Below are 27,938 nucleotides of genomic sequence, written 5' to 3'. Positions count from 1 at the left end.
GGGCAGGCAGGCAGCGGGACGAACAGCCGCGCTTCTGGAAGGTTCTCCGAGTGCGCAGGAGCGGAGGGAGCGGCGCGGGTGGCGCGGAGCGGAGGCCCCGGGGTCACGAGACCGTTGGGTGGGCGGAGCCGGCGGCCGGGGAGGTTCCAGTCTGTTCGGCCTCGCGGCAGCCGCCCCCCTCGCACGGTCACGCCGAGCTCCGCGCCCGGGCCTGGAACCGGGGCCGCCGCCGCCGCCGCCGCCGCCTGCGCACCATGGACCCCCGCAAAGTGAACGAGCTTCGGGCTTTCGTGAGGATGTGTAAGCAGGACCCGAGCATCCTGCACGCCGAGGAAATGAGCTTCCTGAGGGAGTGGGTGGAGAGGTGAGACCCGGGCCCCGCGGACCGTTGGAGGCGTGGGCTGGGGGTGGGGGGGCGGCCGGCCGGGCGGCCGGAGGGGGCGCTGGGCGCGGCGCCGCGGGGCCCGCGCGGCCGCCGCGCCTTTGTGGCTCGCTCCCCGGGCCCAGGATTTTGCAGGACGGAGCACTTTGCAGGGGGGCAGCGGGCCGCGGGAGCCACCCCCGGAGGCGGCGGAGCGGGGCTCCCTGCAACCCCGAGGTCGCCGGGCGCGTGCCTGGGCGAAGCAGAAATGCAGAACATTGCGGATTTGGTGGGGGGTGGGGGGGGGCGGAGAGCTGCAAGACTCCGCGGGACAACTCGTGGAGTTGAGTTTTTTTTTTTTTCCCCCTTCCTATCTGATGCCCTTTTTTGGGTCGCCCTGACACACCGCCCCGGGCTTTTAAAAATCCCGATAAAAGATTTATACTGAGTTTGGAGCAGGCGGACGGTCGTGTCTGGCCCCTCTTGCACTTGCGAGGATTCTGGCCGCGCGGAATTAATTTCGGGAACCCGCTGCAGTCGGTCCCCGTCCTTCAGACACTCTTTAAGGGAAAAAAAGATTTTCCGGGGCACCGCGAAAGGAAGGTTTTTCACGATCTCTCTTTCATTCCCGAGACTGCTACGTGCTCGGACTTAATTGACACGGATTCTAGGAAATGGTCTTCATTTGGTAGGGCCTGTTTAAGGAATACAGATGAATAAATAAATTCGTCTGGATGGTTTGCCTTCTACTAGAGATGAGTTCTACTTATTAGATGGGAACTTAAAGGAGAATTGGAAATTCCTCCCCCCCCCCCTCCCGGCCCCCCCCCAGCCGGCCATCGGTTTTTAAATGCTAGTGGGGAATTTAAAAAAAAAAACGGCGATGCTGATTTTTTTCCCATGCTGATAAATAGCGACGGAGCAAAACTATCGTATTAATGAGAGAATTGCAAACTGATGTTTCGTTTTGGTCATTCCCCCGCCCTCCCGCCTCCCCCTCGTTTCCAGATTTCGTGGACATTTAGGTTTCTTTTATCTTCAGGCACCGGTAAATACCGTCAGTCTGGGGTTTCTTGCATGTAGCGTTCCAACCCCACATCTTCCTCTATTGTCTCAGTCCAGGGCCCCCATTTTATTGTTTTTGGGCCACACCCAGCTGTGCCCGGGACTTCTGGCCCTGCGCCCACAGTGGACGCCAGTCGGGGCCCGGGAGACCGTGTGGGTGACCGGATTCGAACCCTGGCCGGTCGTAAGCGAGGCAAGCATCCGAGCCGCTGTACTGTGCTTCCGCCTTCCCCTCTCCCCCATTTTAGTAATACTTTTATTGGGAAAGATGAGCCCAACCTTACTGAATAGTTGAAACAATATTTCTGTCTTGAATTTGTTCTAAGGGAAAAACTTGTTTTAAAAAAACTGATAAGGCGGGCTGGAGTGATAGTACAGCGGGGAGGGGGGGAGGCGCGCGTTTGCACGTGGTCCTGCTGGGGTTTGCTACCCAGCATCCCATATGGTCCCCCGAGCAGCACCAAGAATAACCAGTGAGCATCTCTTGTTGTGACCCAAAAAGCAACAACAACTAAAATCTGATAAGGCTTTTTTTTTTTTAAAAAAGTCACCAGTTCTCTGTAAGATTTGCTCTAGTTACATATGCAAGTATGTAAAGAAACTTCTGGAAACACAAAATTGCTGCCATAGTTAACTACTAAGAGTGGTTAAGAATTTTTTTTTTAAAACATTTCCAAAAAACCCACAAGATGCTGTTAAAATAAATTGCAGGTCTAGGAGTGAAAGTCTAGGTTTTAGTCATTGTCTCTGTTGAATAGCTGGATAACTTAAGATGTTTGTTTTTTTCCCTCTTGTATCTTGCACAATAAAAGAAAGATCCTATAAACTTTCTAATCGATAATTCCAGCTTTTCCTGACGGGGTCTATTTATTTTTCTTGGCCCCTTCTAACTTGCTATCTTTTGGGTGTGTGGGGCTGCCTTCTGAACTTAAATTGAAAAATAACATTGAGCTCTTTGTTATCATTTCAGTCGAAGTTAAATCGACATTTTTGTAGTCTCTGAGGCCATTGCTCATTATCCTGATGATCGATTCCTCTTCTACTTTGATATTCTCTCATATGTTCTCATTCTCATTTTCTCTCGTTCTCAGCTTTCAGTCTTTTAAATTTTTTTAAAAATTTCAGTTTTAGGGACACACTCTGGCTCTCCACTTAGGATTTTATTTTACCTTTTGTGATTTGAGCCTCTGCCATCAGTACTCGGGGCTTACTCCTGGCTCTGCACTCAGGAATTGCTCCTGGTGGTGCTTGGGGCTGTATCGGATGCCAGGGAATCGAACCCTAGTCAGCAGTGTGCAAGACAAATATCCTATCCACTGTACTATTTGTACTATTGTCGAGGCATTCCCCCCCTCCCCCCTGCACGCTGCACTTACAGATCATTTCTGGGAGAGCTTGTGGATTGAACCTGGGTTGGCAGTGTGCAAGGCAAGTACTTTACCCTGAGTATATGCCTGACTTGGGAACACCTGTAAAGGTGATTAGAGGCTGCCCCAAAAGCCTCCATCCCTCTCGGAGAGCCCGGCAAGCTACTGAGAGTATCCCACCGCATGGCAGAGCCTGGCAAGCTCCCCGTGGCGTACTCGATATGCCAAAAACAGTAACAACGATGGTCCTCATTCCCGTGACCCCGAAAGAGCCCCCAGTATGCCATCAGACTACACTAGCAGGTGACAGGGATGAATGGAGAGGTCACTGGGGAGGCTGGAGCAAATCAAATGAACCAAATGACAGTGATACAGTGTTACTATCTATCCAACCCCGTTTGCTTTAAGCCTTGGAGGATAGCACATGCGGTAGGAGGTCTTCCTTGCACCCAGCCAACATGACTGACCCGAGTTCGATTCCTCTGCCCCTCTCCGAGAGCCTGGCAAGCTACCGGGAGTGTCTCGCCTGCACGGCAAAGCCTGGCACGCACCCGGGACGTATTCGATAAGCCAAACACAGTAACAATTGTCACAATGGAGACGTTACTGGGCCCGCTCGAGCTAATCGATGAACAACGGGAGGACAGTGACAGTGACCATAGGAGGACTTGACTGGGAGTGGATGGGAAGAGGCTCTTGGGTCCAGGGTGTAATGCTGAAATGGGGGGGGGGGGGGGTCTTCGGGTTGACAGCATTTCAGTTTCTCCTCTTTTCCATACTAAATTAATCATAGAGACCCAGATTTAGATGTTGGAAAACAGTCCATTTACTTATTTGCCATATTTCTGCCATGGTTTAAAGTGTAAAATTTTATTTAGGGCTCGGGAGATGGGCCAGGGGCACGTGTCTTGCATGCTCAGTGCAGGTGCTCAGTACCCTGCTTTGCAAGGCCACCCAGAGCCTCTGCTGTTGCTCTGGAGGCCCCAGTATTGCCTGACCTTAGCACTGAACTTACGGCCCAGTTGGCAGAGTAGCATCAAGAATGGCGGTTGCTACCCTGAGCTCTGCCTTGGAGACAAAAAAAGTTAGCTTAATGTTAATTTATTATTTTAATACCAGGAAGATAGTGCCCATTTAGTATGCAGAAGGATAGGATTTTACCCCTGGCTTCAAATGAGCACTGTCAGGTTTGGCTTCACCCCACTTTTTTTTTTTAATTTGGTTTTAGGGCCACACCCACCAATGCTCACGTTACTCCTGGCTCTGCACTCAGGGATCACTCCTGGCGGGGCTCAGAGTACCATATGGGGTCCTGGGGATCAAACCAGGTCAGCCTCCTGCAAAGCACAAGTGCCTAACCCGTGGTACTTTCGCTCTGGCCTCAGTGTTTATAACTTTTGGAAATTTCTAGCTTTCAGAAAAATTACAAAATCTGAAGAGAAACTTTTTCCTGAACTATTTACTAGCTTGTGCTTGTAACACTATTGAGTATGTATTTGCTACTAATAAAAAGTCTAAAAATTACCACCAAACTCATGAAACATATTAATGCTATTGAATTCTCAGAATTATGTGTTGTATATCACTGTGATATCATTAAATATCTTTTTTGGGGAAGAGTTTGTGCCACACCCAAAGCTGCTTAAGGGCTATTCCTCTCAGTTATGTGTGTGTGTGTGAGGGGGGACGGTTGATGGAGAGGGGTGGGTGGCCCCTGACAGCTCAGGGGCTAAAAACCAGCACTTTTGGATGCAGGGCATGCATGTATTCTTGGAACTCTTTTTTCTGAAGTAATTGACTTTCATTACCTGGGTGGGCTCTTTTTTTGGGTCACACCCAATGATAAACAGGGATTACTCCTGCACTTAGGACTTACCCTGGTGGTGCTCAGGGCACCATATGGGATGCTGGGGAGGGAGCCTGGTTGGCTGTGTGCTTTGCCGGCTGTGCTCTGCTCCAGCCCCAACCTGGGTGTTTTTTAATATTACTGACCAGTTGTTTGTGGAATTTCCCTCAATTTGGGTTTGTCTGCTCTTATTTTAGGGTTAGATTGGTACATTTCTTGGCAGGACCATCACTTTCCTTACTAGGTCAGTTTCCTTATCTAATCCTTTTCCCTTCAAACTATCCTTTATCAACTACAGCTACACAGCCCACAAGCAAAAATACTGATCATTCTGTGTCTCCTCCCCCAACCCCGTCTTCCCACTGCATTCCTAAAATTGTGCTTCTCTGTTTTCTCTCTAAACCCCTCTTCTTGAGACTGCATCAAGATGGGCTTTTTGGACTTTGGCCTACCATCTTCTCAGGTTGCTAGTATACCTGGATAAACCTGTTTCCCTTTCCTGGGCTCTTATCTCTGAGTATTGGCCTTCAAACAGCAAACCTCCAAAGTTGGATTCTGGTTTCGTAATAGAATGAGAACCGAACTTCATAAAGGAGATGCCTCAGGCCCAGAGAGAGTGGTTGCTGAGTGCATGCTTAGCATACGGGAGGTCTGGGTTTTATCCCTCAACACCTCTTTTTTTTTGGGGGGGGGCGCGTGGTGCCACTCATCTGTGCTCGGGTTACTTTTGGCTGTGTACTCAAGAATCCCTCCTGGCAGGCTTGGGGGACCATATGAGATGCGAAGAATTGAACTTTGGGTCAGCCACATACAAGGCAAATGCCCTACTTGCTATACTAACCTCCAGCCACCTGCCTTCCCCGACTTTTGGGGTCCCAAGCACAGCAAGGAGCAATCAGATTATGGCCCCCAAACTAACACAACAAAAGATTATTCAAATAGCCAGTCTATAGGAGATCGGACTCAAGGCGATATCACTGCATACCTATCAAAGTAGCTATTAAAAGGGGCTGGAGAGATACTGTAAAGTTAAGGTCCTTTCTTGGCTTGCACATGGCCAACCCAGATTTGATCCCCAGTACCACATACAGTTCTCTGAGCACTATCAGGAGGAGTAGATGGACCCTCCTAGGGTTTTTTTGTTTGTTTTGGGGAGCATCTGGTGGTGCTCAGGGCTCATTCCGGTCTCTGTTCTCAGGCATCATGTCTGGTGGGGGCTCAGGGGGCCCTGTGGGGAGTTGGAGATTGAATGTGAGTTGTCCTGAACCACTGTACTAGCTCAGGCCCCAGGCCCTGATGGCATATGAATAGATTTATTACATTTATTGAATCAAGGAAAGGATTAGGCTTTCATTAATAGGTTGAAAGAAACAATTTAAAAATAAAAATATTCTTAAATTGCAGTTAATATCAAATATTTATATTGAGTTTATTCTTAAAGATTTGCAAAGGTTGCCATCTAAAATGTAACTTTTCAAACTTGGTCTTATAAGTAACTTATAAGAAACTTCTAGTGGGGAGTTTTCTTCTATTTTCCTTCTACTTCCAATAAACCTTTTTATTCTCCTCCCCGCCTCCCCAAGATAATTTTTCTAGCACAAATGTGTGACTTAGTAAATTCTAGTTTTCTAAACAAATCTTTTCTTCTCTCCTTCAAGCATGGGGGGTAAAATACCACCTGCTCCCCACAAAACAAAGTCAGAAGAAAGAATAAAGGTAAGAATTTTATCTTTATGTTTTAATAATAAAGTACTAATAAGATTTCTCATAACAAGTTATATTCCTGACTTTACAGAGATGACTTGGAAAGAAAATCTTTGTATAATTTCTTTATTCTTGTTTCGTTTTTGGGTCACACCCAGAAACACTCAAGGTTACGCCTGGCTCTGCTCTCAGAATTATTCCTGTCGGTGCTTGGGGGACCGTATGGGATGCCGGGGATCAAACCCGAGTTGGCGTGTGCAAGGCCCTGCCCACTTTGACCCTCTCTGTATGATTTCTGTTTGAGCATCCAGTCTCTGGAGTTTAATTTGAAATCAAATTTGGAGTGACCACTCCATTTTCAAGTAAAAGAGAGATGCTCCAAGCCCACTGTAAGTGGTGTGCTGCACCTGTGCGATTTTGGCCCTCGGTGTATCGGCAGTACCTGGCATGCTCTTCTGTGTAGTGTATTTACTTTGCCAGTGTATGCAGAGTCAGTAACCCATCACAGTATTTCTCAATTCTTTCTTACCACCTGAGGGGTATTTCAGATGTGATCCATGTGTTGCTGTGGATCAGTGTTGCTCAACCTTTTTCTGCCTGTGACCAGCCTACTCTGACCATGTTTTCTTCCTGGGGCCCCCTCCATCCTACCATATCTTGTGCTATGGCCCGTTCTCACCTGTGGCCCCTGATAAAGAAGTGCTGCTTTCAAGTATTTGCCAAAAGGATGTGTAAAACTAAGAAGAGGTTGCTAGTAGCTGGATATCAGAAATTGGGGAGTGGGGTGTTTTTTTTTTTTAATGTTTCTTACAAGGGACCAGAGAGACAGTGTAGGGGTTCAGGGATATGCCTTGTACCACGTGGCCATTCCTGGTTATACACATGGTTCCCAAGCACTGCAGGGAATGATCACTGAGCATAAAGCCAGGAGTAAACCCATAGCACCCTGAATTGGGCCTCCCTCCCCCCCCCAAAAAAAAGGTTTTGGCAGAAGACTCAGTAACGCGCAGCACATACATGGCGTGAAGGAACTCTGTTCAGCCCTGGCACCACATGACCCTCCAGCCACCACTGCTGGGAGCAAAACTGGAGCAGAGAGCCTGCAGTAACACTGAACACAGCTGGGTGTGGCCATGAAACAAAATACAAAACCCATAAAATTAAAAAAGAATGGTTCCTTCAGGGGGTGAGTGTGTGACTCAAGTTACCCGTATTTCATGCCCAGCACGACTTGGCTCCAGCACCGTCAGCTGTCGCCCCCCAAACAGCTCCTCGTAAAACAGTGAGCCCTTCAGAATTCTCATTTTTTCTTTGTTTTTGCCTTTATGTCTTAAAAGATTTTTCCACGGAGGTGTTCTGATTATCTCTCTTAAACTTAAGAAAATTTGCTCTTTTAATATTTGTGAGTTTGAATGTGTTTTCTTTTAAGAAAAATGTTGTTGAATATATGAAATTAAGGGACTTCAGAAAAAACCTGCAGAGTAGTTGTTTTCAGATATGTCATTTGTCAGAGTTTGTTAGTTTCTGGGCTCTATAGTACTGCTGAAGTGTGTGTGTGTGTGTGTGTGTGTGTGTGTGTGTGTGTGTGTGTGTGTGTGTGTGTATACACACGTTTATATAAATACACATATGTAAAGATTTTTTTGGGCTGTCCCTGAGAACTGACTTCTGACTGCTCAGGCATCACTCCTGGCCAGGCTCAGGGACCATATATAGTGCAGGGAATTGAACTCAGTTAGATGCATGCCAGGAAGTATTTTACTGGTGTGCTGTAACTCTGGCCTCCATGCTGAATGGTATTTTTATTAATTTTTTTTTTTACCTTTTGGGTCAAATCTAGTGATGCTCAGGGGTTACTCCTGGTTTTGCACTCAGGAATTACTCCTTGGCATTGCTCAGGGGACCATATGGGATGCCGGGAATTGAACCCATGCTCCACCCTGACCCTGAATGATTTTTTTTTTTTTTTTTTTTTGCTTTTTGGGTCACACCTGGCAATACACAGAGGTTACTCCCAACTTTGCACTCAGGAGTCACTCCTGGCGGTGCTCAGGGGACCATATGGGATGCTGGGAATTGAACCTGTGTTGGCCGCATTCAAGGCAAACACCCTACCTCCTGTGCTATTGCTCCAGCCTCCTGAGTGATTTTTTTTTAAACGTTTATTTTTGTTGTTTATGATGTTTTGTTATATTCAGTATTCCAACACCAATTCCCACACCTTTGCACCTTCCCATCACCATTATTTCCAATTTTCCAACCACTCCTTGGTATTTGTTAGTTTGTTTTTTCGTTTGGGGGCCACATTGGTATTACTGCAGGCGACTCCTGGCTTAATGCTGGGGGGAGTCACTCTTTTATGTTTTTAGCTTTGAGTCACACCTGGTGATGCTCAGGGCTTACTCCTGGCTCTGTGCTCAGGAATCACCCCTGGCAGTGCTCAGGAAACCATATGGGATGCTGTGTGCAGGGCAAGTCCTCACCCTGCTATACTGTCTCTGTCCCATTGGCTTCACTTTTTTTTTTTGCTTTTTTTTTGGGGTCACACCTGGCTCTGCACAGGTGTTACAGCTGGCTCTGCACTGAGGAATTACCCCTGGCAGTGCTCAGGACCATATGGGATGCTGGGAATCTAACCCGGGTTGGCCGCGTGAAAGGCAAACTTCCTACCCGCTTTGCTATTGCTCCAGCCCCCCATTGGGTTCACTTTTGGTAGTCACAAGGGATCGTGTGGTGAGGGGGCTTGCCTGGCCGTCCCAGACTAAGCATGTGTCCAGCAGTTGAGATTTTTCTGGCCTCGTGCTAATAGAATTTTGTAATGGAAAAGTTCTAATAGAGAACTTTTTTTATTACCTGCTATGGGATCTAACATCTAATTGGTATTGTCATATAACCAATACTGTTAAATTGGGAGGCTGGAGAGACAGTATAGTGGGGAGGGTGTTTGCCTTGCTTGAAGCTGACTTGGGTTTGATCCTTGACACTTCTTACGGTCCCCTGAGCCCTTCCAGCAGTGATTCCTGAACCCAGCCAGGTGTAAGCCTCAAGCGCCAATGGGTGGGACCCAAAACTGAAACAATCGGTCTGGGTTACCTGTTTGTGGTCTGTTCATGTTCTAGTGATGCTCTGTGGGATGGTGCGGTGCTAGGGTTACTCTCCATGGGACTTGGGTAAGCCAACTGGACAGTTCACTGCTAGGGTCCAGTGAGTGGTGGTGCAAGGGGCCACCAGGGCCACACTTAGCAATGCTCTGGGGACCATGCCGTGGTGGGGATTGAAATCAGGTCTGTGTATACCCAGACTTCTGAACTCAATCTCCTGAGGTCCCAGAGTGGTGTATTTTCTGAGACAAATGATTAAACTTGAAAAGTACAGATTATTTTATATACATAGAATTGAGCTACTTACAGAATAGAAATGAAATTTGCTTTGCATCTTCTTTTTTTTGGGGGGGCGTGGGGGAGTCATACTAGTGGTGCTCAGGAATTACTCAGGAGACCCTACAGGATGCAGTAGGGTGTCTTGTCTTACCGGCACCTGACCTGGGTTTAGTCCCTGACACCACAGGCGGTCCTCTGAGCACAGTCGGGTATGGGGAGTCCCCACCCTTATCCCCTGCAAAGAAAGAAACATAATTTACCAAAACAGGGAAGATAACGTTAAATTATTGAAACTGTATATTAAGAGTCTGTAGACCTGTTTAAATTAGTATATATACTGGATATCATTAAATACTGATCACATTGTTCACTTCCCTTGGCTAGGAGGAAAAAGCAGATAGTAACAAGGCGGAGGAAAACATCGAGGCTGAGGAGCCGTCGAGCGAGGAAAGTGATCTAGGTAGGCGGCGCCACGCTTGTCAATGGCCACGTGGTGCGGGTCTGGGTTGACTGCATGTCCTAAACATTCCAATGTGGAGTCTGCATGGACTATTGAGATATTTTCCTTCCTTTATTCATACTGCCTTCAAAATCCAGAATATTTTTGCACTTCTAGTGCAACTCAATACTTGTTCGTTTTTGTTGGAAATACTGAATTTGTTATTCAGACTTTTTGATAGTTGAAAAAGTTAGGTCACATACTAGGTTGCTCTGAACATACTTAAAAGTAAATGTAAATTGGTCAGAACAGTAAAATATTTAATGGAGAATAAAATTCTTTTTTAAAATTGTTTAAGTAAAATTAATATGAAGTAAAAAATTTTAAAATAAAATACTGAATTTATTAGTTGAATGAACCATTAGCTTTTAATAGTTTCATATGGGGGCCAGAGTGATTGTTCAACAGGTAGGGTGTTTTACATGGCCGACCCGGGTTCAATCCCTGGTATCCCATATGGTCCTCTGAGCACCACAGCCAGGAGTAAGCCCTGAGCATTGCTGGGTGTGGCTCTCCATCCCCCACAACAAAGAAGTTTTCATGTGGCTGGTGGCTACTATATTGAACAGCCTGTGTCTTAACATTTTCTTCATTCCGGCAGAAATTGACAATGAGGGTGTAATTGAACCAGACACTGATACTCCTCAGGAAATGGGAGATGAAGATGTAGAGGTAAGTTCAGAGGCTTTTTGTTTGATTAAGGAATTTGTTTTGTTTTGGGGCCCAACCTAGTGGGTCTCTGAGGACTACAAGAACCATAAGGAATACTCGGGTTTGAACTCAGATTGCCCATGTGCAAGCAGGTGCCCTACTCTCTGTACTATCTCCAGCCCTGAAGATAAATTTTGTTTTGGTTTGGGACTGGCTTTGCACAGGGGTTACTCCTGCAAGCTTGGTGGACCATATGGGATGCAGAGGGTCAGCCCAGGGGCAGGCACTTGGCACGGCAAGCACCTTACTCACTGTACTCTCTCCGGACTTGACCCACTTCAGAGTATCAGCCTGAGGCTCAGGAGACAGTACAGTGGGGAGTGTGCTTGCTTTTATTGGCGCTTGACCTATGTTAAGTCCCTGTCATCCTGTGGGATCCCGTGAGCACTGCCAGTAATGATCTCTGAGCAGTACTTGGTGTGGTCCAAAAACCAAAAGAAAGGGGGAAAAAAGATTAGCTTGGGGACAAGAGAGATAGGTCAGTGTCTTTGCTATCTCTCTTTGCATGTGGTAAAGTCCCCTGAGCACTGCTGTGTGTGAGCCTCAAGTCAAAAATAAACGAATATATAAATTCTCAGTCTGCTTTGTTGACTACATGAAAACAGTGAATCTTGTTGGAATGGCGGATGTGATTTTTTTGGGGGGCTGAATTTTTTTTTACTTGACTGCCCCTTTCTTTGGTGCAGGTGTACTTTTAATTTACCATTCTTGCCAGATCTGTACTTAGGATTCCAGATTTATTTTGGCAGGTGTCTGACAGCCCATATTCTTTTCACCTCACACATAATTCTCTTTTTTTTTTTCTTTTGGGGTCACACCCAGCAGTGCTCAGGGGTTACTCCTGACTCTTCACTCAGGAATTACTGCTGGTGGTGCTTAGAGGACCATATGGGATGCTGGGGATCGAACCCAGGTCTGCCGTGTGCAAGGCAAACGCCCTACCTGCTGTGCTATCGCTCCGGTCCCACACTTAACTTTCTTGTGTCTGTCACTACTTTCAAAACACTGTGGGCACATGGAGTAACTTAGGGGCCTAGAGCAATGCTTTGCAAGGAAACTGGTTCAATCCTGGGCACCACTGAGTGCACCTGACTGGGCTGGAGCCATAGTACTGTGGATAGTTCGTTTGCCTTGCATGCCGCTGTCCCGGGTTCAAGCTCTAGCATCTCATATGGTCCAGAGCCAGGAGTAAGCCCTGAGCACCACTGGGTGTGGGTCTCTAAATAAACAACAGATGAACTGCCAAGTATGGGAGTAGCAGCTCAGGGACACCTGGTTTGACATCCATTTGGAGTATCCATCTGTCTTGCTGTGTTTCAAGCCCTCATTTAAGCTTGTCCACTGAGGATCTTTACATTCTTAAGTCAAAGATGGTTTTTGAAAAGTTATTTTTTATTTTTTTCTTTTCAGTGTTGGGGCCCCACTGTTGTGCTCCAGATTTGTTCCTGGCACTGTGCTCAGGAGTGACCCCTGGTGGTACTCAGGGTGCAAACTGGTGTCGGATACAAGGCAGGCACATTACTTTTTTTTGATTTTTTTTTCACTAGAATTTCTCTCTAGAGTAATTTTTCGGGTTTCTTCAGAATAAAATGCACACCATTTTGTCAAGCTGAAGTCATCTTTAATTTTTCATTGCCTTGGCTCGTAAGAATGATAAAACTTAAAAAATTATGGAAATTGTCAGAGTGCTTTGAATTTATTGAGTAACATGGTGGTAAATTAAAATGTTTCCTTGGCTGGAGAGATGGTACAAGTAGTGTGATTACCTTGCGTGTGACTGAGCTGGGCTTGATCCCCAGTACCACATAGGCTTGGTCATCTCTTATGCCAGGAGTGGTCCCTAAGCACAGCTGAACGTGCCTCACTCCCCCAGAAGTGTTTGCTTCCACAGGCATGCTATATATTTTTCTTGTGTTCTTTTATAGAATTTTGCTTGTTTCCCCTATGCAAGAAAATGCTATATGACTTGGAATAGCATCTTGTTTTATAACTATTAGTGGATTTTTGTCAGTATGGAAGGATTGTTTCTTTTGGGGGAGACAGCTGGTAGTGAGAGGGATTCTGTCTTGATTTGGTACTGGGGTCACTCGTGGTGATGCTTAGTGGACCATGCGGTGCCAGGGGTCAGTCCCAGGCCTTTTGTTTCCAGAGCAGGTATTTCAGCGCTTTGAGCTACCTCCTGAACTCATCCTGTACAGCGGTTTGTTTTCTTTAGTTTTTACTCATCAGTCTTACCCTCTTTGCTCCTTGGATTCTAGAGAAGAAAATTAATGGAAATGGTTGCAGCTATACCCCCTTCTTGAGAGAGTTCAAATGCATCTTTCTTCGCCCTCTGTTTTAAACCAACCTTCAATTTCCCTGTAGATAACCGAGGAGATGATGGATCAGGCAAATGAGAAGAAGGCGGCCGCCATTGATGCTCTGAATGATGGTGAGTGCCGAGTCTTTTCCTTCTCTCTTTACTCTGTTCTATTGTGTTGTGAGTATTCTCTTCTCTACCACAGCAAGTGCAGAGTAGTGGGAAAGTAGAAGGCAACAACTCTTTTAGTATATCATACGAGAGGAGATGCTCTAAATTGGTAAAAAGCCTGATAATCACTTGATACCAATAATAAGATTGGTAGAGAGTTAAGGTAGATGAGACCCTAATATGACTGTAATCCTGCTGTGTCTGTTGAAAGGAGGTTTTTATTTTAATTTTTTAATTTATATACATATTTGTTTGTTTGGGAACCCATCCTACTGAGCTCAGGGCTTACTCCTGGCTCTGCTCCGGAATCATTCCTGATGGGTCTCGAACTTGGTTCGGCAGCGTTCAAAGCAAGCACCTTACCTGCCGTACTCTTTGGCCCCTAAAAGGAGTTCTTTTGTTTTTGTTTTGTTTTGGGGCCACACCTAGTGGTGCTCAGGGGTTACTCCTCACCGCACTCAGGGATCACTCTTGGCTGTGCTCTGGATGCCGAGGATCAAACATGGGTCAGTTGGGTGCAAGGCAAGTGCTCTATCCGCTGTACCATCGCTCCGGCCCTGTGAAAGGAGGTTTTTGAAGGGGAAAGCCTTTAAAAGAAAGTGATAATAGATTGCAGTGGGCCTTAATTTTCCCCAGAAACCACTTTTAACAAATGTTCATCAGCCAGTAACGTTTCTTGCAAACCCTTCCTCCCTGCTGTGGCATTGTGTGACAGTGCCATGGTGGAGTCTGCTGTTACGGAACGCTGATGTAGACTCCATCTAGATGTAGTTGATAGATGACTGAGGTTTTAATTTTGTGAGTGTGTGGGGAGTAAGGGGTGTTTTGGGTCTTGACTTCATCAAGAGATGGAAATAGAGGGGCCAGAGAGATAGTATAGTGGGTAGGGTACCTGGCTCGTGGCCAACCCAGATTCAATCCCCAGCACCACATACGGTTTCCTGAGACTTCCCAGAGTGACCCGAGTGTAAAGCCAGGAATAAACCCTGAGTACCGCTGGGTGTGGCCCAGAAATCTGGGGTGGAGGTGGGGGTGGGGGGGTGAAGATAAACTGTGTAAAGGAATCTTCAGTGATGGAGCTGTCAAGGGCAGTCAGGAAAGCAACTGAGGGAGAAGCCTGGAAGGGAAGGACCTTTGAGAAAGGAGGAAGACTACAGAGACTAACAGGGCAAATGCAGTTCCATATTCAAGGAATAGCAGAAAGGCCAGTGTTGCTGCCGTGTGGGGAAAGTGTAAAATCAGTGAGAGGCCCGGGAGGAGAGGGGCAGGTGTTAAGAATCACTAAGCTTAATAGATGGCGCCTGGGGAGATGGGCCAAGGGCTGGAAGCACATGCTGTGTGTGCTGGGCCCTGGCTTCGGTTCCTGACACTGCAGAAGGTTTTTTTTTTTTTTTTTTTTTTTTTTTTTTTTTTTTTTGGGTGGTGGTGGGGAGGCACACCTGGCTGGCAGTGCTCAGGGATTCCTTGTGGCTCTGCACTCAGGAATTGCTCCTGGCAGACTCAGGGCACCATATGTGGTGAGAGGGATCAAACCCAGGTTGACTGTGTGCAAGGCAGGTGCCACCTCTCTGCTATACTATCACTCCAGCTCCTCAAGAAATTCTTTAAAAAAATACTTCTTGTGTATTTTGGTTGTTGGTGTTTTTTTTTTTTAAATTGTGTCAGATATCAAACTCCGGCTTCACGCATCCAGAGCATGTGCTCTTACCACTGAGACATGTACCTTACCCCTTTTTTCTATATTCTATGAATTCTGTAACATCTTTAACACAGTAATTTATAGTGAATTATGAAATTTAGCTCAAACTTCTGTATTTATCTTGCTACTCTTCATGTTTCGTATGAAGTGTTCCTTTTCGCATGGAATTCTTTGATTCCGTAGTATGTTTATTTTTGGAGGGATTGAGAGGCTCTGCATTCAGGAATTACTCTCCGCAGTGCTCAGGGGACCATATAGGATGCTGGGGATTGAACCTGGGTCAGCTGTGTGTAAGGCAAGTGCCCCACCCACTGTACTGTCACTCTGGCCCTTCTATAGTATGTTTTGATACAGAATAGTCAATCTTTGATTCTTTAGTACTTTTTTTTTTTCTTTCTGGATCACACCGGACAGTGCACAGGGGTCACTCCTGGCTCTGCACTCTGCAGTCACTCCTGGCGGTGCTCAGGGGACCATATGGGATGCTGGGAATCGAACCTGAGTTGGCCGCGTGCAAGGCAAATGCCCTACCCGCTGTGCTGTCGCTCCAGCCCCATCTAGTACTTTATTGAATGACTTCACTGAAGGGTTTATAAACAAAATAACCATGAAGTGGGATGCAGCAAGTAGATTTATTTAGTTGGTTTTTGGGCTATGCCCAGCAATGCTCAAGTCTTACTCCTGGCTCTGTGCTCAGGGATTAACTCCTGGTGGTACTTATGGGAATTGCATGTGGTGCCAAGGATCTGAGCTGAGTTGGCCATGTGCAAGGCAGGTACCAGACCCACTATACTATCTCTATTCCATAGCCTGATCTGAAGAATAAACTGAAGAATATAAAGCTATTAAACAAGAATTCAATATTTATTAGTATTTTTTGTCCTCTGAATGTTTCTCAATCATGGGTTTTGCTTCAGGTGAACTACAGAAAGCCATCGACTTGTTCACAGATGCCATCAAGCTGAATCCTCGCCTGGCCATCCTCTATGCCAAGAGAGCCAGGTGAGAATTTAAACAAAACAATATTTTCCTTGATGTATAATCCTGCTCATTAGGATTGTTTCTTTGCAGTTCCGTTTAACATGAATACTTTTCCAACATTGCACTTTTTCAGCGTCTATGTCAAATTACAGAAGCCAAATGCTGCTATCCGAGATTGTGACAGAGCCATTGAAATTAATCCCGATTCAGCTCAGCCTTATAAGTGGCGAGGGAAAGCCCACAGGTAATGGAGCTTAATTACTTTCAGAACTCTTATTTAAATCTGATGTTTTATGCGTTCTTCTAAAAAATGCTTGAAGTTTTAATTTCAAAGAACAATATGAAGTATTGGAGACAATCATAAGGAACATACTAGAAAGTAAAGGCCTCTTTGAGTTGTTTCATTCAAAGAATACTGCCCTTCATGGTATTTGACCATACAACCAAACATAAGCTCAGGAATTTTTTTTTTTTTTTCAAAACTATCTGAGAAGTGCAGGTAACAGAGCCAGAGAGCTAGAACACAGCGTAAAGCTCTTGCGTTGCATATGACTGACCCTGAGTTGATGTCTAGCACACATGTGGGTCCGTGTTTCTTTACCACATATGGGAGAGATCATTCTGTATCTGTCTTTCTCCTTTGGGCTTCACTCAGTGCTAACTTCTAGGTCCTTCCACGTAATGATAAGTTACATGAGTTCGTCTTTCTTAAAGCTGACACCCCTTTTTTTTCTTTTTGACACTTTTCACCTAGTGTCAGAAACCTTGGTTATGTGTTTACTTGCATTCTGCAGTATATATAAGTTGTTTCAGAGTAATAAAAATATTTTCTAGTTAAAGTTTAATATTTTTCTAATTCTTCTTGTCCTTGCCCCTCTTAAGAAGCGTAGTCAAGGGGCAGGGAGCTAAGTCAGGACTGGAGTGCATTCTTTATTTCTTTTGGTTTGGGTCACACCCGGTGATGCCCAGGGCTTACTCCTGGCTCTGCACTGAGGAATTACTCCTGGCAGTGCTCGGGGGACTATATGGGATGCTGCATGTAAAGCAGACACCCTACCCATTGTACTATCGCTTTAGCCCCTGGAGTATCATTTTTTTTTTTAACAATAAGAAAGACGAATTAACTTGTATTATGAAAGCTCTTAAAATGATATTTAATTTGTTTCAGACTTCTGGGCCACTGGGAAGAAGCCGCCCATGACCTTGCCCTTGCATGTAAACTGGATTATGACGATGATGCTAGTGCCATGCTGAAAGAAGTCCAGCCCAGGGTATGTGAAAGTAGAGAAGGGGGGACAGTCCACGGTTGTGGGGCTTCCCTTGGCAGTAATGCACCTGGGAGACATGCACAGAAACAAATACCTGGAAATTACAATTTGTAATCTCTAAAGATTGTGTTCATGCGATCTCATTAGGTCCCGCTACTTCTGTTTCTCATACTGAATATGCAACCCTGTTTACAAAACTGTAATAGTCTGTAGTCAGAGAGCCGATAGTTCAGTCACTGGCATTGTATATGGTTCCCAAAGCCCCGCGAGGAGTGTTCCTGAGCATGGAGGCAGATGTAAGCCCTGAAGTGTTGTGGGTGTGGCCCAGGGGGGAAAAAATTAAGAAGTACAAGATTTTAACCAGAAAGTTAGAAAAGGGAAAAAAGGTCGTCACATTTATAGCATGGACAAAAGAACTTCGTGGGTGGAGAGGTAGCTCAACAGTTTGAGGTGCTTGCTGGGACATGCAGGCCTAGGTTCTGTCCTGGGTACCTCATATAGTCCTGCACTAGGAATGACCCCTGAGCAAAGTTTTAGCGTTTAAAAATTTAAAATTAGGTGGGAGAGAGGAGCCAAACCTAAAAATGTTAACTGTGTACTCCCAGGTTGGTACTCAGGAGATGGTGAGGTGCTTGGGATTGAACCTGGGACCCCCATTAGCAAAGTATGTGCTTTAGCACTTTGAGACCTCTCCTCAGCCCCATTTCTCCACCTTTAAAGAATAATATCAGGGGTAAATTATAATAGTGAGTGCCAAAGCTAGGATATCTTTAAAAATGTACACTAATGAGCTAGAGAGATAAAGTACAGGAATCCTATGCTTAACTTTTCACACAGCAACCCCAGTTCAATTTCTGGTGCCACAAATGGTCCCCCAAGCTCTCTGAGCACAGAGTTAGGAGTAAGCCCTGAGCATTACTGGTTGTGGCCCGAAAACAACAAAAAAAATCATTACTAGCACTGTGTAACACTGTCCTCCCATTGTTCATCGATTTGCTCGAGCGGGCACCAGTAACATCTCCATTGTGAGACTTGTTGTTACTGTTTTTTGGCATATCGAATACGTCACGGGGGAGCTTGCCAGGCTCTGCCATGCAGGCAGGATACTCTTCGTAGCTTGCCGGCCTCTCCCAGAGGAACGGAGGAATCCAACCTGGGTCGACTGTGTGCAAGGCAAACGCTCTCTCGCTGTGCTATCACTCCAGCTCACACCCTGCCTACCACTGCAAAAACAAAGGAAAGATGAAAACTGACACTGAAATCTGGGTAGTCTGTGAAAATCCGGGCTTCCTGTTTCTCCCAACAGGCCCTGGCCTCTAGTCTCCAGAGCCAGCGTCCAGGAACCCTGGACCTAAGGACAGGGTGTGGGAGTGGACTGGAGTCTCCCGTTCTGGGGCCCCTTGAGACTGTTCTCATGCATTCACGCTACCTTAGCCTCCAACTTTATGTCCAACTGACTGGACTTGGAGGTGGGCAAGGAGGACAGGCAGCTCTGCAGGGTGGACCTGCCCAGGCTGCTGTGGGGCTGCTGCGAGCACTTCAGGAGCCTCTTGGAGTTAGTAAAATGGTTTAAATTCTTTTTCCTTCTAAATAACTTTATGGGAAGTTTTACCTTAGTGAATTTATTCAAGAACTCCCGTGAAGATTTTGTGTAACATTTACTACCACACTCTATGATTTTTTTGTTTGGGGCCACACCTGGCGGCGCTCTGGGGTTACTCCTGGTGTTGCTCTGGGGACCATATGGGATACTGTGAATGAAACACGGGTGGCCACTTGCAAGGCAAACACCCTATCCATTGTACTATCTCTCCTGCCCTGATTTTCCTTATTTAAATTACAGGCCTGCTCTTTTTTTCCCCAATTATTTATTTATTTATTTATTCATTGGATCACCGTGAGAACAGTTACAAAGCTTTCAGGTTTAAGTCTGTCATGCAATGATCAAACACCCATCCCTTCACCAGTGCACATTTTCCACCACCAAGAACCCCAATATACCCCCCCATCCCACCCCTCCCCCTGCCTGTGAGGCAGATGATTTCCACTTAACTCTTTTTCTACTTTGATTACATTCATTATTTCGACAAAAGATGCACCATTATTGTTTAGAATTTCCCCCCAACAATCAGACCTGCTGAAAAGGTATCGTTAAATAATTTGTTTTCTATTGCTGGTTATGAACACCATATGATGTTGTGCGGCCGCAATAGTGGCCGTCCAACTTTGGGTTTCTGATATTTTACTAATTAAGTCTGGAGGGATTTCTGCCAAAAGCCGCTGGGTTCCAAATTGGGTCCGTGTGCCTCTGGGGCCATGGCCGTGCCACAGAGCCGCTCGTGGGGGGCAACTCGTGGTCTCGGCGGGGCAGGAAGGCTACAGGCCTACTGTTGCCTGAGATATTCTAGAATATGAGAGTCATAAATGTAATTGCAAATAATGTTAATAGTTGATTATGATCCTCCTACATGTGTTTCCTTTTCTGAATCAAATAACTGATTTTATGTGCATAAGCTCTGTACTACTACTGGTATATGTATTTTCTCTTAATTTTCAGTTAAATAGGTATGTCTGTTTCCAATATATGCCTTCCTATGACATGTATCAGTAAGAATTGCTGTGCAATAGAAAGTGTTTTTCAACTTAGTTTTGTTAATAGATTATAATACTTATGTTTTCATAAGTATTATGAGAATGCTTATTTGCTCTTAGTTCCTTAATGTGGTATGCTAGGATTTTTTTCTAACTTACTCAGAAATATGTGTTGAATTACAGACATGTTAACAAAGAAGAGTTACTACCAAATCAGTCATCTTGGACTGACTTTACTGTTATACTTAATTTTTGGCTTCTTTTTTCCAGGCCCAGAAAATTGCAGAACATCGGAGAAAATATGAGCGTAAACGTGAAGAGCGGGAGATCAGAGAACGATTAGAACGGGTTAAGAAGGCTCGGGAAGAACATGAAAGAGCCCAGAGGGTAAAATTTCTATGGCTAAACCATTAAAGGGAAACAAAGTGAATTAAAGACCTAGGGTATTTTAATTCTTGACTTACATAATGCTGACTGCTAATCTATAGGATAATGGTAGTGCTTAAAGGTTTGGGTTTTCTTTCCCTTCATAGTCTCTTATTGGTGTAAATATGAAAAAAAATTTTTTTAGTTTATTGAATCACGTGAGATGCAGAGTTTCAAAATTGTTCTTGATTTAGTCGTACAATGTTTGGCACTTCTACTACTGAACCTTGGTCTTAAAATCAAAATATTTCTTTGTATTGTATTCTTTCTGTCCTGATAAAATTGAGAGGTTTTTGTGTCAAGTATTAAAATTTTATAGTCTTATTTACTTAAAAAAAAAAATCATACTCTGGGTCTGGAGATATACTGCAGGGAGTAAGTTGTTTCTTGTGCATTCAGTAGACCCTGATTCAATCCCTGGCAACACATGTGGTCCCCTGAGCATCTCCAGGAGTGACCTCTGGGCACTTCCGGTGTGGCCGAAACACACCCTCTTCCCACCACTTCAAGAAGAATAATGCTTGTTCAGATTTGCTAAGGTTTATTTTATTTTTTCCCTGTTTATAATAGTGAATTGATTCATGGTTATTGAAATTTTACTTGCCTACTTTTAATTTTTGAGGGGAGGGTCAGTTGACTACACTTGACTGTGTTCAGTGCTTAGTCTTTGCTCTGTGCACATTCTTTTATTTTTGGCTATGCCCTGCTGTGCTCAGAGCTTACTTCCGGCTCTGCTCAGGGATAGCTCCTGATAGATCTCAGGGGACCATGCAAGGCAAGCCCTCTACCCTCTGCTCTGTACTGTCTCTTTGACTCTCCAGGCTTCATTCTTGACAATGTGGTGCCAGGGATCAGACTGAGGTTAGCCACATTAACAGAAACCTACATTTCCTGCTGTTCTTAAGGTTTTTTCTAGAGGGGCCGGAGAGATAGTACAGTGGGTGGTGTGTTCGCTTTGCAGGTGGTCAATCCAGGTTTGATCCTTAGCATCCCATATTGTCCCCAGAGCACTGCTAGGAGTATCCTCTGAGCATCAGTGGATATGGCCTCTCACCCTCCACCCCAAACAAGTAAATTCTTCTAGATTTTTTTGCTAGCTTTTTGACAGTGTTTGGGGGATCTTACATGGTGCTGGGGATCAGACTGAGGTCAGCAGTCTGGGTGTTGCAGTTGTTGTTTTGTCTTTTTGCTATTTTGTTCACGCTTGCGATACTCCGGTCTTACTTTTGGCCATGCACTCAGGCATTTACAGCTTGCAGACTTGGGGGACCGTACGGGGTGCCTTGGGTAGAACCCAGTCATCTGCACGCAAGGCAAGTGCCCTGCCTACTGTACTGTCTCTCAGGCCCATGATTCTATCAGGTTTTTTCTAAGTATTTCCAACATTGTTGAACAAATGGTCCTGAAACTGTATTATTATAACTTAACATTACAATTAAATTTTTGTCATTTAATGTTTTAAGCATCATGTTTTATTTTTTTACAATGGTAGTTTATGATTTTTTAATTTTTACATTTTTTAGTTTCATCTTTGGTGGATGAGGCTAGGCCACACCCAGTTTGTGCTCAGGGCTTATTTCTTGTTCTGTGCTCAGGGATTACTCCTAACAGTGTCTTGGGACCGTATACACTGCCAAGGACCTAACTAGGGTTGGCCTCATGCACGTAAGATGCTTGCTTTAACCCCTATACTCTTTTTCTAGCCCTATATATTTTTTTGTATCATCTGGTTTTATCTTTATTTTAATCATTTTATTTTATTTTTGGCTTTTTGGGGGGCACAGCGGTAGGGCGTTTGCCTTGCCTGCAGCCAAGCCAGCTGAGCTGGGTTCGATTCCTGGCAAACTACCCAGAGTATCTCGTCCGCGTGGCAAAGCCTGGCAAGCTACCCGTGATGTATTCAATATGCCAAACACAGTAACAAGTCTCAAAAAAATGGAAACGTTACTGGGCCCGCTTGAGCAAATCGATGAACAATGAACGGGAGGACAGTGTCAGTGTCAGTGGGTCACACCCGGCAATGCACAGGGGTTACTCCTGGCTCTGCACTCAGGAGTTACTCCTGGCGGTGCTCGGGGGATCATATGGGATGCTGGGGATTGAACCAGGGTCAGCCGCGTGCAGGGTAAAAAAGCCTTGCCCACTGTATTATCGCTCTAGCCCCATCTGATGATTTTATAGCTTGCATGCATTTCCTCTTTTGTGTTTTGAAAACAAATCAGTAAAAAGTCTTCAGTTGTGTTGAGTTGTGGAGGAAAATTAAGGAAAAGATGAGTTTAGGAAACAAAAATCATGTTCTTAGTTATTTAACCCTTCTAATCAAATTTTGGAATTTAAAATTAGCTATTAGTTTTTAGTTTTTTGCTCATGAAAACACCTGTACCAGGTGTCTCTATGCTTATGGACAGGTGTTTTCATAAGCATAGAAACAGGAGTAAGCCCTGAACACATCCGGGTGTGACCCAGAGCCCCAAAAAATTTAAATTGGAAAAAAATTTTGCATGCCAGCTTTTTCCTTCTGTCAAAAGTACCTAACTAGGTTGTTTTACAACGTTTTACGTGGTTGTGCTAATAATAGGGTCTTAGAAGAAAGCTTTTAAATGTGTATTTTGGTCTTAGAAGGAAGCTTTTAAATGTGTATTTTATTTTCTTTTTATATTGAAGGAGGAAGAAGCCAGACGACAATCAGGACCTCAGTATGGATCTTTCCCAGGTATTTCTAAGGAAAAATTTTAAACTGTTAATAGTGTAAATAATTGAGTAGTGTGATTTAGGAGCTCAGGTAAATACTTTATATTTAGAAAAAGTCTCTGGAACACTGAAAAGTCTATAGAATGTCATCCTCTAAAAAGATTCAATCTTGTTAGATTTTCTTGTTAGTGAAAATGCAATATACTTCTCACAGTTTGAGAAGACGTGTAGTTTTATAAACTTCAAAATATTTGATTACATTTATTCAAACACCAGTCCCACCACTTCCTTCCCACCACCGTTATTTCCATTCCAGACTCCAAGCCCTGCCCTGAAAGCAGAACAGAAATAATTTATTTTGTATTGTTATGAAAATTCACTAAAAATGTGACAAAAAAGGTTTTTAGAGGAAAGTGTGTGAAGATTGTTGTATTTAACAAGAAGCCATTAAACCCTTCTATAAGTTATTAGTTACATTAGTAGCATGTTAAAGGTTGAGCCTTGTGTGCTTGTATATGTATCTGTATAAATGTATTTCCCCCTGTGATTGCTTGCCTTTTGCTTTACACCCCATCAGATGTGGTGTGCTACTCTGGGTAAATCAGTGGTTTAAGGTTAAGATGTCTAGGAATAGATTCACTCATGGGTGAGACCTGTCCTAGGGTGTGGTCAGCAGCCGTGAGCACACTGGCGGTTGAGTTGAGGTTTTTGGTGGATGGGGAGGGACCTCGCCCGCCCCCACCCCGGGTTGCCTTGAATGAAACAGCCTGGTGTGGGGTCTGGTGACATGTCAGTGGCATATCGTTCTGCGTTTTCTTCTGAGAAATTTAAATTGAATCTCTGGATCATGGCCATTAATGAGACTATATGGCACCAGCGGCAGCTTGTGGGTGTGACTGCTGATCTGCCGGAAATAGGGGGAGATGGGAGGTGGTCACCCATTCCCAGTTCCCTTGAGTCTGGAGGAAAACATGTTTGGGTTTTTTTTTTTTTTTTTTTTTTGCTTTTTGGGTCACACCCGGCAATGCACAGGGGTTCCTCCTGGCTCTGCGCTCAGGAATTACTCCTGGCAGTGCTCAGGGGATCATATGGGATGCTGGGAATCGAACCCGGGTTGGCCGCATGCAAGGCAAACGCCCTACCTGCTGTGCTATTGCTCCAGCCCCCGGAAAACATGTATTTTTAAAAAATGTTTGAAACTTTATTTAGATAGGTGATTTACAATGTTGTTCATAATGCAGTTGTTTCAGGTATTCAGTGTTCCAACACCAGTCCTACCATGCGTGTGACCTTCCCTCCACTAATGTCCTCAGTTTCGCACTCACCCTTCAAATCTGCCCCCTTAGCAGACATAGTATCGTTTCCTTCATATTGCTAGTTGAGCGCATACTTCACAGTGGTGTCACTAAGATCATTGAGGATTCACTGAGCTGTTAGTGCACCCTGAGCCCTCTGTGTTATGCTCTGTCCATTCAGCTCAGTGGCTTTTATGCAGCTTTCCCATCCGATTTACTGCAAAATTTGCAAAATTGGCAGATGCTGTGCCCTCCGGGAGCTTTGAACCACCCCAGCAGTCTGGTCTCTTTAGTCTCTCAGAGAGTGGGTGTGGAGCTGGGCCCTTTTTATTTTATTTTATTTTATTTTATTTTTTGTTTCTCTCTAAAATTGGTTGCCTTCTACTTTATTTTTTATTTATTTATGTAGCTTTTTGGGTCACACCTGGCAATGCACAGGGGTTACTCCTGGCTCTGCATTCAGGAATTACTCCTGGCGGCGCTCAGGGGACCATATGGGATGCTGGGAATCGAACCCGGGTGGGCCGTGTGCAAGGGAAATGCTCTACCCGCTGAACTATCACACCAGCTCCTGGGCCCTTTTTATACTGGAGAAAATAATTCTTTGTTTGTTTGGGACCCGTACCTGGCTCTGTGCTCAGGAATTACTCCTGGCAGTGCTTGGGGAGACATACGTGATGCCAGGGATTGAATCCGTGTTGGCCGCATGTCAGAGAGGCTCCCTGTTCGTAAGACTGGCTCTGGTTCGGTTCTGGGCACCATAGATAGCGGCCCCCAAGCCCAGCTAGGACTGAGCCCTGAGCATATCCAGCATTAAGATCTGAGCACAGTTGGGGTGGCCCATTAAAAGTGAAGAATAAGGGTTCTTTTTTTGTGTGTGTGTGGGGAAACCCACATTCCTGGCTCTGCTCAGGGATCACTCCTAGTGGTGCTTTGGGGACTGTATGCAGTGCTGGGATCAAACCTGATCCATGGTGTGGAAGGCACAGCTCTTTATATCACTCCAGACCAAAAGTTAAGTTTTATTTTGTTTTCCCCAGACCCCTTTCCCCCCCCCCCCCCCTTTTTCTTTTTGGTTACACCTGGCAACACTCAGGGGTTTACCCCTGACTCTGCACTGAGGAATTACTCCTGGTAGTGCTTAGGGGACCATATGGGATGCCAGAGATCAAACTTAGTTTGGCCTGCTGCAAGGCAAATGCTCTACCTGTTGTACTGTTGCTCTGGCCCCACCTCTTACACTATTAAATAAACTGTGGTTTACAAACAAAAGTTCTGGCTTCAAAAATAAACCAAACCTCAGGGCCAGAGAGATGCTACAGTGGGTAGGGCCCTTGTTCTGTACACAGCCATTCGGAGACCATATATAGTCCCCTGAACACAGCCATATGTGACCCAGAACAAAGCACACACAGAAATTCTTTTGTTACATTTAGTTAATATGTTTCAAATTCATTTGGTTTAATGGCACCCTTGTTTGTGTGTTAATCAGAGGGAATTGGTGTTCTTCGATTTTATACTGTTGGATAATATCTTTGCTTCTATACAATTCTTTCAATCCTTGCAGGTGGCTTTCCTGGGGGAATGCCTGGTGGTGCTTTTTCTGGAGGAATGCCTGGAATGGCAGGAATGGCAGGAATGCCCGGACTCAATGAAATTCTTAGTGATCCAGAGGTTCTGGCAGCCATGCAGGTGAGACTTTGCAGACTTGGCCTTTATGAGCCAGGATGCTAGTTCAAAGAACTGGAGCATCTACTTTGCATGTGGGAAGCCAGGGTTTGATACTGAATACCTTTTGGTTCCCTGAGGTCTCCAAGGGTGCCCGTGAGCACTGGTTGTAGCCCCTGTGTACCACTTGATGTGGTCTACAAACAAAAATTGGTCTTTACATGAGTAAGATACCCCTGCCCACACACACTTTTTGTGCTGAGACAAAGATTGACCATAAATAAGATACGGCAATAATTGACAATAATTAAAATATGGTGTTGATCATATTTTAATTATTCTGAATTATCAGTAGCTCCGGGAAGATAAATGGAGACGTTACTGGCACCCGCTCGAGCAAATCGACGACTAACGGGAAGTTAAGTGATTAAGTGATCAGTAGCTAATTATGTACTTGTGACATACGTTTCCATGGTAGTTTTCATAGTGAATAGCTTTTTGGGTGGGAAGGATTTGGGCCACACCTTAAATTGCTCAGGGGCTATTCTTGGCCCTGTACTTAGACTGACCCCTGGCAGTGCTTGAAAGGTCTCATGTGATGGCTGGGATTTAATCCTTTGCCTTTTGTACTATTTAAAGGGTTGGAAAGATAGTATGGGGGGTTAGGGAGGGGCATTGGAGAGGAGCGATAGTCCAGCAGATAGTCCAGGGCGCTTGCCTTGCACACAGCCAATGATCCTGGCATCCCATATGGTCCTCTGAGCACTGCCAGGAGAGTGATTCCTGAGTGCAGAGCCAGGAGTAACCTCTGAGCATTGCCAGGTGTGGACTCCCCCCTCCAAAAAAATAAGAGATACTGTGAGGGTAAGGTACTTAACCTACACGCAACCAATCAACCCCATTTTGATCCTGAGCCCTGTATATGGTCCTCCAAGCTCTGCTCAAGGTCACTTTGGAGCACAGATCCAGGAGTAGTAACAGCTGAGCAGCACAGACTGTGGTCCAAAACTTCCCACAAAGGAAAAAAATTTTAAATAGAAACTATAGTTAATACTCTGTGATCACTGTAACTACTACTTTTTCTTTGTATCAGCATTTTATATGCATTTTTATTAGCTATTTCAAGTGCCAGTTGACTTTGAAGTACATACAGAACTTATATTTTAGGTTCTTGTCCAGACCATAGTTAACTTGACATAGTTAACAAGTTTATAGGTCTATATAGGATTTTTTTTTTTAATTGTTACTTACTTGGTTTTGGGATTCAGAGAACCAAACCTAGCACCTTGTACAGGCAAGGCCTGAACTCAGCTGCGGAGCAGCATTCCTGGACTATACTGTGATTATATGTAGGTAATGAACTTGCTGACTTAATCAATTTCAAATAAAATTTTTTCCCCCCCAGGATCCAGAAGTTATGGTGGCCTTTCAGGATGTGGCCCAGAATCCAGCAAACATGTCCAAATATCAGAGCAACCCAAAGGTCATGAATCTTATCAGTAAATTGTCAGCGAAATTTGGAGGTCAGTCATAATGTCCTCTTGAAAAGCCCTTGCTGAAGAAAAGGCGAGTTAGATCACCCGTGGATGTCGCAATAATAGAAACCAGTGTACCTCTGACCTTCTTGTGAAGAAAGCTGGGGTGCTTTGAATATGATCCGTAGCCCTCTGCCCCATATGCAACTGAAACATTTGCCATTTAGGGTACTCATTCAGATAATGTTTCCTACTAGGAATTATAAACTTCAAATATTTTTAAACGGTAAAAATATTTAAGACCAATTAAAAGGGTGTGATAATCCCTGCATAATCTCTCTAATCCTCTTGAGTCTTTATTGCTCAGTTTGGTGAAATAAAAGCTTGACATCTGGAGGTAATTATAAAATTTCAGTAGAGAAATTTTGAGTTGGCTATAT

At 44.8% G+C, this 27,938-nt stretch overlaps 1 protein-coding gene across 1 annotated transcript; it reads left to right on the top strand.

The window, feature by feature from the left end:
• Positions 1 to 27,938, top strand: ST13 (ST13 Hsp70 interacting protein). Its single transcript, XM_056137451.1, has 12 exons — positions 1 to 364; positions 6,298 to 6,355; positions 10,108 to 10,183; positions 10,824 to 10,894; positions 13,298 to 13,364; positions 16,020 to 16,104; positions 16,217 to 16,327; positions 17,252 to 17,354; positions 20,214 to 20,330; positions 23,034 to 23,082; positions 25,923 to 26,047; positions 27,429 to 27,938. Exons 1-12 carry the CDS (start codon positions 255 to 257, stop codon positions 27,555 to 27,557), a joined length of 1,101 nt encoding a protein of 366 aa, XP_055993426.1. The 5' UTR covers positions 1 to 254; the 3' UTR covers positions 27,558 to 27,938.

The sequence above is a fragment of the Sorex fumeus genome, unplaced genomic scaffold, assembly GCF_029834395.1.
Source record: "Sorex fumeus unplaced genomic scaffold, SorFum_2.1 ptg000125l, whole genome shotgun sequence".
Classification (NCBI taxonomy): Eukaryota; Metazoa; Chordata; class Mammalia; order Eulipotyphla; family Soricidae; genus Sorex; species Sorex fumeus.
Note: the sequence above shows the minus strand (reverse complement) of the source record. Positions and strands in the feature narration are given on the sequence as shown.